The 14,917-nt window shown below is 35.8% G+C and overlaps 1 protein-coding gene across 3 annotated transcripts in view; it reads right to left on the reverse strand.

Annotated features, from left to right (window-relative positions):
• Positions 1–14,917, reverse strand: part of BIVM (basic, immunoglobulin-like variable motif containing) — an 83,395-nt gene that overhangs the window by 51,077 nt on the left and 17,401 nt on the right. For all 3 annotated transcript variants that reach the window (XM_037065779.1, XM_037065778.1, XM_037065777.1), the window contains 5 exons: positions 11,758–11,853; positions 11,202–11,306; positions 10,888–10,982; positions 1,864–1,996; positions 430–516 (listed from right to left, as the gene is read on the reverse strand). In XM_037065779.1, coding sequence (XP_036921674.1) covers positions 430–516; positions 1,864–1,996; positions 10,888–10,982; positions 11,202–11,306; positions 11,758–11,853 — 516 coding nt within the window. The remainder of the gene's footprint in view (positions 1–429; positions 517–1,863; positions 1,997–10,887; positions 10,983–11,201; positions 11,307–11,757; positions 11,854–14,917) is intronic.

The following is a 14,917-nucleotide window of genomic DNA, read 5'->3' on the forward strand; positions in this document are numbered from 1 at the left end:
ATGCCTTTATTTACAGACATGATTGTGTGAAAACTCTAAAGCAGTTATAAATTGCTTTGTACTGATAAACTTAAGAGAACTAATAAGTGAATTTGGTAAAGATGCAAGATTTAAGGCCTATATAGAAAAACAATTATATTTCTTTACTAAATAAGAAAATAACTGAGAAATGAAAAAAATCAATTTACAATAGCATCAGAAAATATATTCAGAGAAAATTTTTAACAAAATACATACAACATTCTGCCTTGAAAAATATAAAACAGTGCTGGAGGGAAATTAAAACTCAAATGGAGGTAAAGTCCATATTAACAGATTACAAGAGTCCATATTGTTATGATGTAATTCTTTACAAAATAAACGGTGGATTCTATGGATTTTATTCTAATCAAAATTCCAGCAGAAATTAAAAATGAAAAGTTAACATACTTTTTACAGTGAATAGCAGGATGTTTTCTACTTGATTCTCCAATTAAAATCCAATATTCTACTTCTTGTGGTGAGAGGGGACTCCTGCTAGATTTAAAATACATTCACAGCAAATTTAATAAAGGTCATTTGCTCCCTTGAAAATACTACTTCAATTATATATTATTAAAAGATACACTAAAGTTTATTCAAATAATGCATTCATTAACACTAGAATAGGTATTGGAGTTTAGACTTGAGCGAATGTCTGAATGCAATTAAAGGGAAAACAAATTAAATTGTGGTCTTGATCCTCTATTACAAAATCTAGGGTTAACAAAGTTGACATATACTATCTCTATGTATCTAAGAGGGCAAAAAAATCTTAGCATGCTCCCAGAATTCTTCAGCTACTCTTCTCCTTTTATTAGAAAACCCTAAGGTAATGATTCACCTGTGAAACTTTTAAACATACTAATACCCTAATCCCACCACAGGAAATTCCCATTTAAATACGTCATGAGTGGAGACCAGGCAAGGATTTGCTCAGTTTGAAAAGTATCTCAGGTGATTCTTAGGTACAGGCAGAGGTGACAAACTCTCCCATAAAGTGCACAAAGGAGAAGTTTCTACTTTTTTATGTTTTACATGTGATAGATGTCTGGAGTAAGGTGATGTTGCAAGATGAAACCATAGAAGAAACACAATAGGAGTATATCTCACCTCCAGAGAGATGAATAAAACATTTCAGGATCTGGAGAAATCCAGTCGTTTTCCCTTACTCCACATTCACAAAAATACAATGTCCAGCATCCTAATTCTCCCAGTTTGCTCCTGCCTATCTCAGGATCCCTGCCCTACAATCTCAACCCCCATGCAACTTCCACCAAGTGCCTTGAGTGGTGTACAGAGTTCCCAAGGCCTCCAACCTCAAAGAACCCATCTATGCCCCAGATGACCAAGCTGTATTCTCTCAGCTTGACCTTTGTTCCTATCTGAGAGAACAGTACTACCTCTTCCTCCTCTTCAATTACCCAAGTGCGAATAAACTAGAACCTCAGCTGGCTGAGGATAACTGTGTTTATCAATACTTTTTCTCAAAGTATTCATGGCTTCTGTTTTCACCATTTCCAAATGGGACACTTCTTTTGCTTTTATGTATCTTGGCATTATTTCAATCCAGCATGAAGAAAACTTGCTAAGGAGTGAAAAGAGTACTAAAATTCAGTCACCCATATAAATTAATTTTTCTAATAAATAATGTTTTAAATAAGTAAATAAAATGTAATCAAATACAATTCTGCCAAAGAATAAGCTCAAATATTTAAAGAATAATCTTCATGTAAGGAAAGCAAATCACTAAGTCTTCTAATTTCTAAGCACTAAATATTTCTTAAATGTTTTCTACAACATATTTTATGATCGAGTATCCACATAACATACAGAAATGCTTACCTGAATGCTTTATTAGCTTTAACAGGGGTGGCTTCAAAGCCAATCGGACAAAAGTAATGATTTTGACAATGATAGATATAAGCCAGTGATTCATCTTTTAAACCATGTGTTAACTTCGACAAGGCCCCTGATGCTACAAAAAACAAAAACAGAGATCATAAAGCACTACCTATGCTTTACACAAAGGACTAGTTAATGACCAAAAGAGAGAAGAGACATTACTCAGAACACACTGACATTACTGGGAAAAAATGAAAAGCTATTGGTGACAAAAAATATTAATGAATGTATTTTCAACTTTACCCATTAGACTAAAATTCTGATAAATAGAAAAACTAAAAAACTGAAATGTGTCCCTGTTTACCAAAACCTCTTAACACACATACTTGCCTATGAAATTTAATTACCATATAAAACCTAACCTTGCATATAGCAATGGTCTCAACTGTTCTGGTTGAACATATCTATCACTAGAAATTTCTGAATAAACATGCCCATTACAGTATTTTTATTTATAAACTATGTGCACATACTACTATACTAATAGATTTTTATGAGATATACAGAAAGTGGGACTTTTTACTTATATTAAAATACATTCTGCCCTGGCTGGTGTAGCCTTCAGTGGATTGAGGGCAGGCCTGTGAACCACATGATCACGGTTCGATTACCAGTCAGGGCACAGGCCTGGGTTGCAGGCCAGTTTCCAGCAGGGAACTCATGAGAGGCAACCATACAATGATATTTCTCTCCTTCTCTCCTTCCCTTCCTCTCTAAAGATAAATAAATAAAACCTTAAAAAAAACTCAAAAAATTTTAAAAAATACATTCTAATATGTTCTCCCCATATTACAGTGATCACCTTTCACAGTTACAGTGTTTACATCCAAATTTGAAGACCACTGAGATATATGAATATAAATTCTAGGTGATAAAATTGCCCCCACTATTTAATCTTTCTTCAGAATTTACACAGACTACCCAGCTGGTGTAGCTCAGTGGATTGAGTGAAGGCCTGCAAACCAAAGGGTCACCGCTTTGATTCCCAGTCAGGGCACATGCCTGGGTTGTGGGCAAGGTCCCCAGTAGGGGGTGCATGAAAGGCAACCACACATTGATGTTTCCCTTTCTTCTTCCCTTCCTCTCTCTAAAAATAAATAAATAAAAATTTTAAAAAATACATAAAAATAAAACTAAAAGTTACACAGACAAGAGCACGGGTGTCAAACTCATTTTTGCCATGGGCCACATCAGCCTCACAGTTGCCTTCAAAGGGCCGAGTGTAATTTCAACTCCTAACAGTTAAGGAATAGTTACATTTATGCTGTCCTAAAATTATTTTGGCCCTTTGAAAGCAACTGCAAGGCTGTTGTGGCCCCCAGTGAAAATGAGTTCGACACCCCTGGTCTAGAGAAACAGCTTTCCGAAGATTAGAAAAAGTACAGCATAGGGAACATAGTCAATAATACTGTAATAACTCTGTATGGTGTCAGATGGATACTAGAAATACCAGGGGGGAAATTTTGTAAAGTATATTATCATCTAAGCATTATCCTATATACCTGAAACTAATACTAAATAATAGTGAATATAAACTTGCATTGAAAATTTTTTAAATGACTGAATGAGCCTGGGGGAAAGGAGGATTTGTAGAAAAAAATACCCCCATCAAAGATCACCATTGTTTTACACACTTTATTTTGATCCATATACATTTAGCTAACTGGCTGAGGAACTAAGGTTACCCCAGTTCTTTTTGCCTTACAGTTCAAAAAAAGCATAAAGATAATGGGATTTTGTCCTGCAATTATTTTTTATTCCTTATACTTATAATAAAGAAGTCATGTACTGATTTGCAGGCCAGGTCCCCAGTAGGGGGCATGCAAGAGGCAACCACGTACTGATGTTTCCCTTTTCTTTCTTCCTCCCTTCCCCTCTAAATAAATAAACAAAAACTCTTTTTTAAAAAATTGACACACAAGGAAATCTCTAAATGAAAAATTAAAAGAACTAAAATTTAGAAGACATTCAATATTTCATTTACATAGTTGAACTTAATTGTATAATAATAGGTTCCAGGATAGTGAGCAAATGAACATATATAGATCTAGACTCCTCATAAATTTAATAAATACAAAAATGTTTATATATATAATTGGTTTAGAAAAAAGGGACAATCAATAATAGCATAATCAATAAATATATTCAAATAATTAAGAGGAAGAAAAAGAAAAAACTCTAGATATCTTTTACAAACTGAAAATTCCAAATAAAGTTTACCTAAATAACTGATACCCTTAATGAAAGAAATTTTATTATTACTTTTTAATGGAAATCTGTAAATATTTCACACTTTCCTTCTTTCTAAAGTCAAATGTAATACAAAACAGCTGACTTCTTTAGTGTGACTATGATTAGCAATTACTTTATTTTTTTTTAATTTATCTTTAGAGGGGAAAGGAAGGAGAGAGGGAGAGAAATATCAATGTCTGGTTGCCTCTCATGCATCCCCTGCTGGGAACTGGCCTGCAACCCAGGCATGTGCCCTGACTGGGAATCAAACCCCGATCCTTTTGTTCACAGGCCCGCAAGCAATTACTTTTTTAACACATTTATTGAGTCATCCCATGTATGAGGCAATGGTAAGACAGGAGGGAATTAGGACAATCAGGCTGGGTTCCTGGCCTCATGGAGCTTACTGCCCAGTGGAGGAAACCAACAATAAGCAAATAAAATAATTATTGATTGTAATTTGTACATGAAATGAATCAAAATAGGGTTCCTGGGTTAAAAGAATGGCTCAGGTGTCAGACTTTAATATTCAGTGAAGGCCCCTTGGAGGTGGTGGCATTTACATGGGAACATGAAAGATAAGAAAGATGTGGAGGAAATGAATTCTAGGGGATAGAACAATGCAGAAGTAAACAGCAAGTATATCATATCTGCTCTAGACACTGTCTCATTCTGGACTCCCTTAGTAGTCTTGTGAAGTACGCATTTGTGGTAGGCCCTCTATCAGCAAGTACTTTAATGTCTCAGATTATATTCCAGATTCCCTATCAATGGAAGACCAAGCTCTTAATAAAGAGGTTAGGGAACACCTCTTTAGAAAGACTGTATCAGTAGCTCTCAAACTTGAGCATGCAAGCCTTTTTAAACAACAGATCACTGGTGTCTGACTTAGTAGGTTTGGGATGGGGACTAAGAATTTGCATGTCTGACACTTTGCCAGGTGATGCTGACACTGGTCTAGGAACCACATTTTGAGAGCTACCAGTCTAGCATTAAGAGGAAATTTCATTTCACTCAATTCAGTAAGCAATATATTAACTATATCAGAAACAGCAGGAAGTAAAAAGAAAAAAGTAGTATGTCAAGCTGTCCTCAAAGGGAAGATAAAACAAGTAACTAAGATAGGGTAGAATAAGACAGTGTAACAAAAAGGGTTACAATTTAAAGAAGGAGCACATCAGGTCTAAGGAATCAAGAACAGGTGGTATCCAAGATGGAACTTGTTGAAGTAGGAGGATTGCAATGATCTAGACAGAGGGAAAAGCAGGAGGAGAAAACAAAATCACTAGAGGGGAGGGATATAACCAGAGAATATCGAGTAGTCCAGATTAGAATATAGGGTATGATTGTTAGTATAGAGAGGCACCCCCAAAATTTCAGGAAAAGGTCATTAAAAATCACTCTCTGAAATAAAAAAAACAGTAAATACAGTATTGAATACATTAAAATAGTCCCCCAAGAAAATTTCCATTTAGCAGAAGACATAGAAATGTGTTACAGATTGAAACTAAGTTCAGAATGATGTTCACTCAAGACCAGAGTACCTCTAAAAAATCTGAAATTTAATCATCAAAGCAGCCACTACCAAATGCACAGCCCTAATCTGTGTGGTATATAGAAAGTAGAAAAAACTACTAGGATTAGCTAGCCTACTGTACTATAGGGAGGAGTATATGTTCTGGGCAGCAAACAAGAGGATTCTAGTATCTATGATATTATATTTATTATTCTAAATTAATATAGTAACATTCTGATACTCACTAAGTTTAATGTGAGTTTGTTCTGTAGAGCCTGTTCATCTACAGAAGAACTATAGAGAACTCAACAACAGTTTATTAGAATGTGTTTTTATACCTTCAATGACAAGAATCAGATTCTGTAATCCAGTAGCATAATATCCTGCAAGGCTCTCATTTCCTTGAAATATTTTAAATACAACTGGTAGGTGTAGGATGACAGTGGAAGGCCAACCTGTATTTATTTTGAATGATGCTAAAGAATTTAGGCTTTAAGCAAACACTGTAGAGCTGTTTAAAAAGAAAGATCTATTAACACTGCACATTAAAAAGATTTATCTGGCTTTGTGACCATTATGAATTGGAGAAAACCAATGGATGAGGTTTTCCTTAATGCACACAGTCCACCTGAGATGCACTAACGCACTGCAGTAAATTGTAGCAATGGCCACAGTGAGGGTATATATTATATGAGTTATGTCAGTATAGAGCAGAAGTAGCTATTCTCTGTTAAGCAAAAATAATGAGTTACAATACCTGTTAGAAGAATAAAAAATGAAATACATGAACATTAGTATAATTTTCAAGCTATCTGACTAAAACAATGAATCTAGACTTCGCTGGCACATATGTTGGTAACTAAGTGAACCAACAGTTTGAAGTTACATGAATAATAATAAGTGAATACTAATAGTGGTAGGTGAATAATAAGAAATTAACCATAGTTTGAAATTAATGTTGACAACTTCTAGCACAAACTTTTACTGTAATTGCATCTCTGCAAAAATATGACAATGCATATTAACAGTTAAATCTGCTAATTTTGTCAAAATCCCTGGATTTTGTTTTTATACCATGAGTGCGTTGAGGACCCAGTGGAAATGTGAATGTCAGCAAGAACAGGGAGTTATAACATCAAAGAAGCATTGCCCAAGGAAAGCTTAAATCCTATTGTGACAAAACAGGCCTAACAGTCCTTTAAAAATAACTGAAACAAAAAGAGAAGATATATTTCAAAGTATTTTTTAAATGAACAGTAACAAGTGGCAATGCTTTTCACTAATGCATACCCCAGAGATAAATAAGAAAGCCTATTTCTGCAACTCTTTCTTCCACAATGAGAGCAAACAGAAAAGACTTTTGCTTGACACATGTACCACTCCTCCTCTGAATACAGTCAGAGGAGGGTAACGTGTGAGGTCACAGGGCATCATATATAGAATCAACAGGCTACTAAGGGTAGTTCCTGTGATCTAGAAGCTGAACAGGCACATTAAAAAGATGCAACAAAATATAATGCTGCATATGCCAAATGCCACATGACAGGCACAAATAATCATTACTATAGGAATTAAGAAGAATCAGCTTGAGGGCCAGACTGTAAACCAAAGGGCTGCTGGTTCAATTCCCAGTTAGGGCACATGCCTGGGTTGCAGGCCAGGTACCCAGGACGGAGCATGCAAGAAGCAATCACACATTGATGTTTCTCTCCCTCCCTTTCTCCCTCCCTTCCCCTCTCTCTAAAAATAAATAAAATCTTTAAAAAGAGAGAGGAATCAGCTTCTAAGTGACTTCTAAAGTCACAGGGAAAACTTAGAGATAAAGTAGGGCTTTCTCAAGGCCACTTACTATTGAAGGCAGACAACAAAATTCTAAGGAGCTGGGGGCAAAGCAATCCTTCAGCAAAAACACATAGAAAAAGAAACAGTGAGGAGTCAACGTAGTAAGAAAATGAAAACAGGAATAACACTAGGAAAATACAGAATTAAAATTTAGTGAAGAAATCACAGCAGCCACTCCTCTCCCTTGCCAAATGGGGAAGACGGGGAGCATAGGGAGTGAACCAGATTCCTCAAATGAGAGACAGTCTTAGGTTCATTGGAAAGCATAACCTTTCTTAGTTTCATTAGTTTCATTTGCCTGATCAATTTTTTTTTACTTTCATGAATTTTATTGTATTTTTTACTATTAACATTTAATGCCCTTAAACTCCCCTCCCCTCAGCAATCACCATACTGTTGTCCATGTCCATGAATCCTTTTTCCTTTTTCCTCAATCCCTCCACCTCCCTCACCCCACATCCACCCTTTCACTGTCATCCTCCTCTCTATGAGTCTGTCTCTATTTTCCTTGGTAGTTCAGTTTGTTAATTAGATTCCATATATGAGTGAAATCATATGGCATTTATCTCTCTCTGGCTTATTTCACTTAGCATAATGTCCTCCAGGTCCATCCATATTGTCACAAATGGTAAAATTTTCTTCTTTTTTACAACCTAGTAGCATTCCACTGTATAAATGTCTCATAGTTGTTTTATCTACTTATTTCCTGATGAATACTTGGGCTGCTTCCATATCTTGGTGATTGTAAATAATGCTGCAATGAACATAGGGGTGCTTATGTTCTTTCAAATTAGTGTTTTGGGTTCTTTTGGATATACGAGGTCAGTCCATAAAGTACCCAGCCATATAATAAGAAAAATAGACACATTTATTGAAGAAGATATAAGACAGAAGAAAACATTGTACATATGACAATGATACCTCAGTCCCCTTCAAAATAGGCACCTTGGGACCTTACACAGTTCTCCCAATTGTCATCAGCTGCACCATCGTATTTTCCTGAATATCATCCACACTGAAATCTCTTCCCTTTCAAAGGTGATTTTAGTTTTGGGAAAAGCCAGAAGTCATAGGGTGCCAAATCTGGGCTGTAGGGGGGCTGAGTCACCTGGGTGATTTGATATTTTACCAAAAATCTCTGCATGAGGTGTGATGCATGAACAGGCACAATGTCATGATGAAGCTGCCAGTCACCAGTTGCCCATAGCTACAGCCTTCTGAATCATCTGCAGTTTCCACAGAGGAATGTTCAGGCTTAACACAAAATTTGAGCATATTCAATGCTCTACTTGCTCAGTTATTTTGAATGTGACAGCCACACAGTACATATGCTCACTCAATGCCCCCACTGACTAGTTCAATGCAGTCGTCATTGTTTATGCATGCCCATTCCAGTCCACTCTGCTTGGCTCTCAAGTTACATTGATGTCACGCAAACCATTCTCGAGCTATTAATAATGGCTGGACTTTTTCCAGACACACCTTTTGTTACCAGAAATGGGATTGCTGGGTCAATTTCCTAATCAATTAGTAAGAGAGGTGTGTTGACAGTCTCACTTTTTAGTGAGACTAAAAACAGAAAAAAACTACTAAAACACCATGTAAAGCTGCCCTTTCAACAGGGACAGGCCCCCTGCACAGAATTCAGTCAGTAAGAATAAAGGCTAACATTCATTGAGTCCTCAGTCTATGTCAAACAAGGAGCTAAATGTATTACAAAAATGTCTCCTTTTATCTTTATCTCAGTGACCCTTTGGGGAGGGTGCAAATATAGAAAGACCAAGGTCTACAGTGGCCTCAGGGAGCATCTAACTTCTTTGTTCAAGATCATAAAACCAGTATGTGTAGAAACCAACATGTGAATTCCAAATTTATCTGACTTGATATACCTGATATAGGACAAGAGAAATATATTCTCCTCTATGTTCAATCCTTAACCTTGGGAAACCATATATCCTCTCTGTTGACAAAGACTCTCTCCTTGACCAAACTTTATTTAGGCTCCTCTGAGCCCTCTTCTCAACTAGGCCTTGATCTAGGGCTTCTGTGTCCATCCTTGCTGAATTCAGTTTTAGTAAGATTCCTGCTAAGTCAATTTAGATATTAACCACCCTTGATATCTGATGAGATATCATCTCCTACCCCACCCTTGAGGTCTAAGCCCTTAACTTCCCTGATGTAAGAATCCTGTTAGACCAATTTAGCAAGAATTCTATTACTCTTAGTGCCTTTTCTCCATCCACTGACCCCTCACTTTGCTAGCTGTCTATAAATTCCCAGCTGCCTTTGTTGCATTCAGGATTGAACCCACTGTCCCCCAGTGTGATACCCTTATTACGATTGTCTTGAATATAATCTTCCTTATAATTTTAACATCAGAATAATTTTTCTTTAACACTGTATTACAATTTTGACTTATAAAGTCAAAGATTATTGTCAAATTAAAAAAGTGAAGTTGTCAAATAATGCAAATTATTTAAATTAGCACCTAAAACAATCCTTAAAATCAACGCCATAACTGTTATGACCAAGACTATCCCATAATAGAACTCTATCACTTTAATAGTCCATGTTGTTATGTTATTATACAGGTCTAACATCAACTATTCTAAAATTCTTTCATTCCCTTTTAGGAAAAGGAATTGTGCATTCCATGCTGCTTTCTGAAAGAGTTTAACGGGCATACATGTGTGCATGCATGCATACACACTCACATACCCTATGGAGCCAAATAGTACCAGAAATGAATTAAAGTAGTGTTTATGACATGCTTTAAAAGCCTTTAGGCTTTTCCATGTACAGTTACTCTACATGGAAAGATGAGGAGAACTAAAAATATTAAACTGTATATTGAAAAGTGCCCTATAGATAAGTATTATGATTTCCCCTTGGATAAAGAGATACAAAAGTAACAGATTGTGTTTAGTAGTTACATAATCAACACGACTAATCTTTGAGATGGTCTAAAGCAGGAATATCAAACTCATTTGCACTGGGGGCCACATCAGCCTTGTGGTTGCCTTTGAAGGGCTGAATGTAATTTCAATTCCTTAACAGTTAAGGAGTACTTACATTTATACAGTCCTAAAATTATCTCAGCCCTTTGAAGGCAAATACAAGCCTGATGTGGCCCCCAGTGAAAATAAGTTTGACATTCCTGGTCTAAAGTATGTATGTGCATGTGCATGTACATGTGTATAAATCTTTTTTAAACTTATTTTTTCCATTGCAGTTTAGTCTCCTTATATCCCCTTTCCCCCAACAATCACCACACTGTTGCCCATGTCCATGAGTCCTTTTACCTTTTTACTTGATCCCTCTACCCACTAAAATCCCTACCATAGTGTATATAAATCTTCTACATGTTTACCTACCAGTTTCTCCAGCTGTTTTATTCTTCCCATGAGGTTTATACAGGACATACGAGCATCCTTTCACATGGAAGTGGTCATTTATTTGTCTAAACCATCTGAAAATAAAAAAGATTTGCTGATAGCAATAGTTCTATAACAAAGATGGCACTATTGCAATTCTAGAGAAATTCAGGTGGAGCCCAAGTTTTGCATATCTACTAAAGATTGGGGTCTGGCAGCTGGATACATGGTTTACTATCAACACACATCTACAGTATTATTATTATTTAGCAAAACTAAAAATAAGGTACTGTCTCTATGTGAAGGCTTCATACCTCATTAGTGTTGTATTTCCAGTGAAAGGGCCAAACCTAATATCTTCAAATGGTGGTTGAAAGCCCAAAATATGTAATGCTTCTTCCTGGGTAATAGGTGGAAGACTACAAAAAGAAACATTGCCTTTCATTTTACAATTCCAACCATATGCAAATATAACCTGTTTCGATATCAATATATCTGTCTGATTTGCAAACAATTTCCTTAATATTTTTTATTTTATCAAAAATAATTGGTGCATGTATTTATAACTAATAGGCTTAAAACAAAATTTAGCAGTTTTTTCTCAATTTAAAATAAATTTTTAAAAACCTTCCATTATGAAAAGAGCAACACCGAATACCTCAGAGTTTAGAGATACCAACAAATTAACATACTTGCACTGGCCAGGTAGCTCACTTGGTTAGAACACTGTCCCTATATTCCAAGGTTGCAGGTTCAACACCCAGTCAGGGCACATACAAGACTAAACCAGTGAACGCATAAATGGGTGGAAAACAAATCAATGTCTCCGTCTCTCTCTCAAATCAATTTTTTAAAAAGTTACATACTTACTTTCCAGCTCCCATTGTGCTATATAAGAAATTCCAACAAGAAATTAATGAGGTGATTCCACAAGAAGTCTTATATTGTGGTCGGCTTATGCAGTACCTGCAAAAACAAGACTTATTTTCACTTGAATAAATATGAAATAGTCATATAAAAATATAACACTCATGGCAACTGAAAGTGTTAAAATAATGAAAAATTTGATCATTTAACCAATGTAAAATCTTTATTCACTTAAAATATTTTTATACTTATTAAATGCATGTAAATGCATAACAATGATAAATCATTTATCTTAATAAAGATGGCTAAGTATGACTGACTGCTAGTTAAAGTGGATGTTATCCAAGCCAATGAAAAAAATCATGGTATATAAATTTAGACATCAACTACTACAATTCCAGTGCAAATTCCTAGTTGAGCTACATATGTGATTGTTTGCAACTTCAATTCCAAGAGTTCTCTATATATTCTAGATATTAAATCCTTATCAGATGTATAATCTACAAATATCTTCTCCTATTCTGTATGTTGCCTTTTCACTTTGTTGACTGTTTCCTTGTTGCACAGAAGTGTTTGTTTAAGTTTTAAATAGTCCCTTTTGTCTATTTTTGCTTTTGTTATATGTGGTTTTGGTGTCATATCCCTGAAATTACTGACAAATCCAAAATCATAAAACTTCTCCCCTATGTTTTCTTCTAGGAGTATTAATGGTTTAAGGTCTTACATTTATGTCTTTAATCCATATTGGGTTAATTTTTGTGTATGAAGTAAGGGTCCAACTTCATTCTTTTGCATGTGGATATCTACTCTTCCCAGCACCATTTTCTGAAGAGACTGTCCCCCCTTTATTCTGTGGTCCTTGACAAAGTTTTTTTTTTCCTCATTTACATGAGGGTTTATTTCTGGACTCTCTGTTCTATTCCATTGGTCTGTATGTCTATCTTATCTCCAGCACCACACTGTTTTAATTATTATAACTTTGTAATAAGTTTTGAAATCAGGAAGTATGTGCCCTGTGTTCAACTCTTACAATCACCACCACCCTAGCAATTCTCTAGAGCAGTGTCTTCAGCCAGAAGTTGGAGAGTAAGATAATCAAGTGGCAATAAGCATGCTGTCTCCTTCTGCAACCCTCCCTGTACTTCTATAGTGTTGACCTTGATTCCACAAAGAGCTCCAAAGCTTCAGCACAGGTGCAACTTCTCATACCCCTAGATCTATCCAAAGGGTCACTGGATGGTTTCAGGACTGTCACATGAATTTTAGGGAAACCTGTACTGTTTGAGGCCATCAGTTTATGCAAAGAATTTGATAAATATGTTTTGAGCCTATGGTTTGAGGACTTTGCTATTTCTTTATTTCAACAAGGACAGAGTTTTCCATTTTTCATTGAGTTACTGATTTTATGGGTTTGAGGGAACAAATAAAGTAAAAATACCTTATTCTACCATATTTAAATCTCCCTCTTTTATTTTATATAATTCTTCATGAAACATTGGGATCAACCTTAGGCTTCCTTAAGATCTTTATTTCTTTATCAATCCAAACTTGTTTACTGGTCTTTTTCATGGCCAGCTTAAAACTTTCACTGACACTCTTCTATTTTCTGAAGGTCTTTCCCTTCCAACCCTATTCTGTATAATATTCTTAATGAGAAATAAGGTGGTCATCCTGGTAATTTTTCCCCTCAGGTTATTTCTCCCATCTGTCCTTTCTAACCCAAGCCTTTATGGTCTCACATGATATATACCATTAAAATGTAATTATTCATATTTGTTGTTAAAACAAAAGTTTAAGGGATTAGAAGCAAAAATGGACAAAGCTTTGCTCCAAAGAAAGAAACATTGATGTTTTCAGTTCTAGTGTTTCTTCTCTAGTACACTTGTCATACTAACTACTTCCAATTTACCTTTGTAAATATCCTTTTATTAAGAAATCATCAATGACTTATCTTTGTACCCCCCCAAATCTAAATCATACACCTAATATCAAAGAAATAAAAGATGTTATAAAGAAAGAACATGGACTTTGACCCTAGCTGTGGTTCAGTTGGTTACAGCCATAGCCAAAAGGTTGAGGTTGGATCCCCAGCCTCAGTGTATATGATACCTGGTCTAGGTGCGTAGAGGTGGCAACCAATAGATGCCTCTCTGTTATATAGATGTTTCTCTCTTTCCCTTCCTCTCTCCCTTCCTCTCTTTCTAAAAAGCAATGAAAAATGTCCTCGAGTGAGGATGAAGAAAAAGAAAGAAGAAATAACAGACTTTGGAGTCTGGCTGTCTTCGGTTTCAATGATCTACTTACTTTCTATGGGATGTTGGGAAATTTTCTCAGCTTCTCTGAGCCTCACTCCAGATAACCTGGCTTACCCTTCATTACCAATGTGCTTTCTTTCCAGTTCACTGAAAGACCTTCATCCCTTCAGATTTCCTCTCCTTCCACCCAGCTTTTCAGTGAAGCCTTTTGGTGTTCATTACTTCCTTTCATGTTGTTTCTTTATTCATACTCATCATCTGACAAATTGCCTCCTGAAATATTTTACATTTTCTGCTTAATCCCCTCTCTCAAATAGATTTTAAACTTTAAGAGAATGAAGACCATGTTTTATCTATTTCTATATTCTCAGGCCATAGTTAAGGGCCCAATACTTATTAAATAAGTGGAAAAAAAATCTAGTATTTCTAAAATCTCACACAAAAGACTTTTAAAAACTTCAAATCAGAGATTAACAATTATATAGCTATCATGAATTAAACTTTCTTTTTTTGGAACAAAAACTGTATTTTAAAGTAACCAAATAGACTTTGTTGATAAAGGAAAGCTTTTCTTTTTTTTTAATTTTTTTATTTAATTCTTGTTTAAGTACAGCTTTCTGTCTTATATTCCCAACCCTGCCCACCCCCCGCCCCATGCTCCCCACCTCCCTCCCATTTCCACCCCCCACCCTTAGTTATTGTCCATGTGACCTTTATACTTGTTCATGTGAGTCTATCCCCTTTTCCCCTATGATTCTCTCCCCTCTCCCCTCTGGACCCTGTCACCCTGTTCTGTAATTGAGTGTCATTGGTCATATTTTGCTTGCTTGTTTGTTTTGTTTAGATCCCTGTTAACGGTGATATCATATGGTATTTGTCTTTCACCGCCTGGCTTATTTCACTCAGCA

This window comes from Sturnira hondurensis, unplaced genomic scaffold, assembly GCF_014824575.4.
Source record: "Sturnira hondurensis isolate 20B ecotype Veracruz unplaced genomic scaffold, ASM1482457v3 Scaffold0016184, whole genome shotgun sequence".
NCBI classification, from domain to species: Eukaryota; Metazoa; Chordata; class Mammalia; order Chiroptera; family Phyllostomidae; genus Sturnira; species Sturnira hondurensis.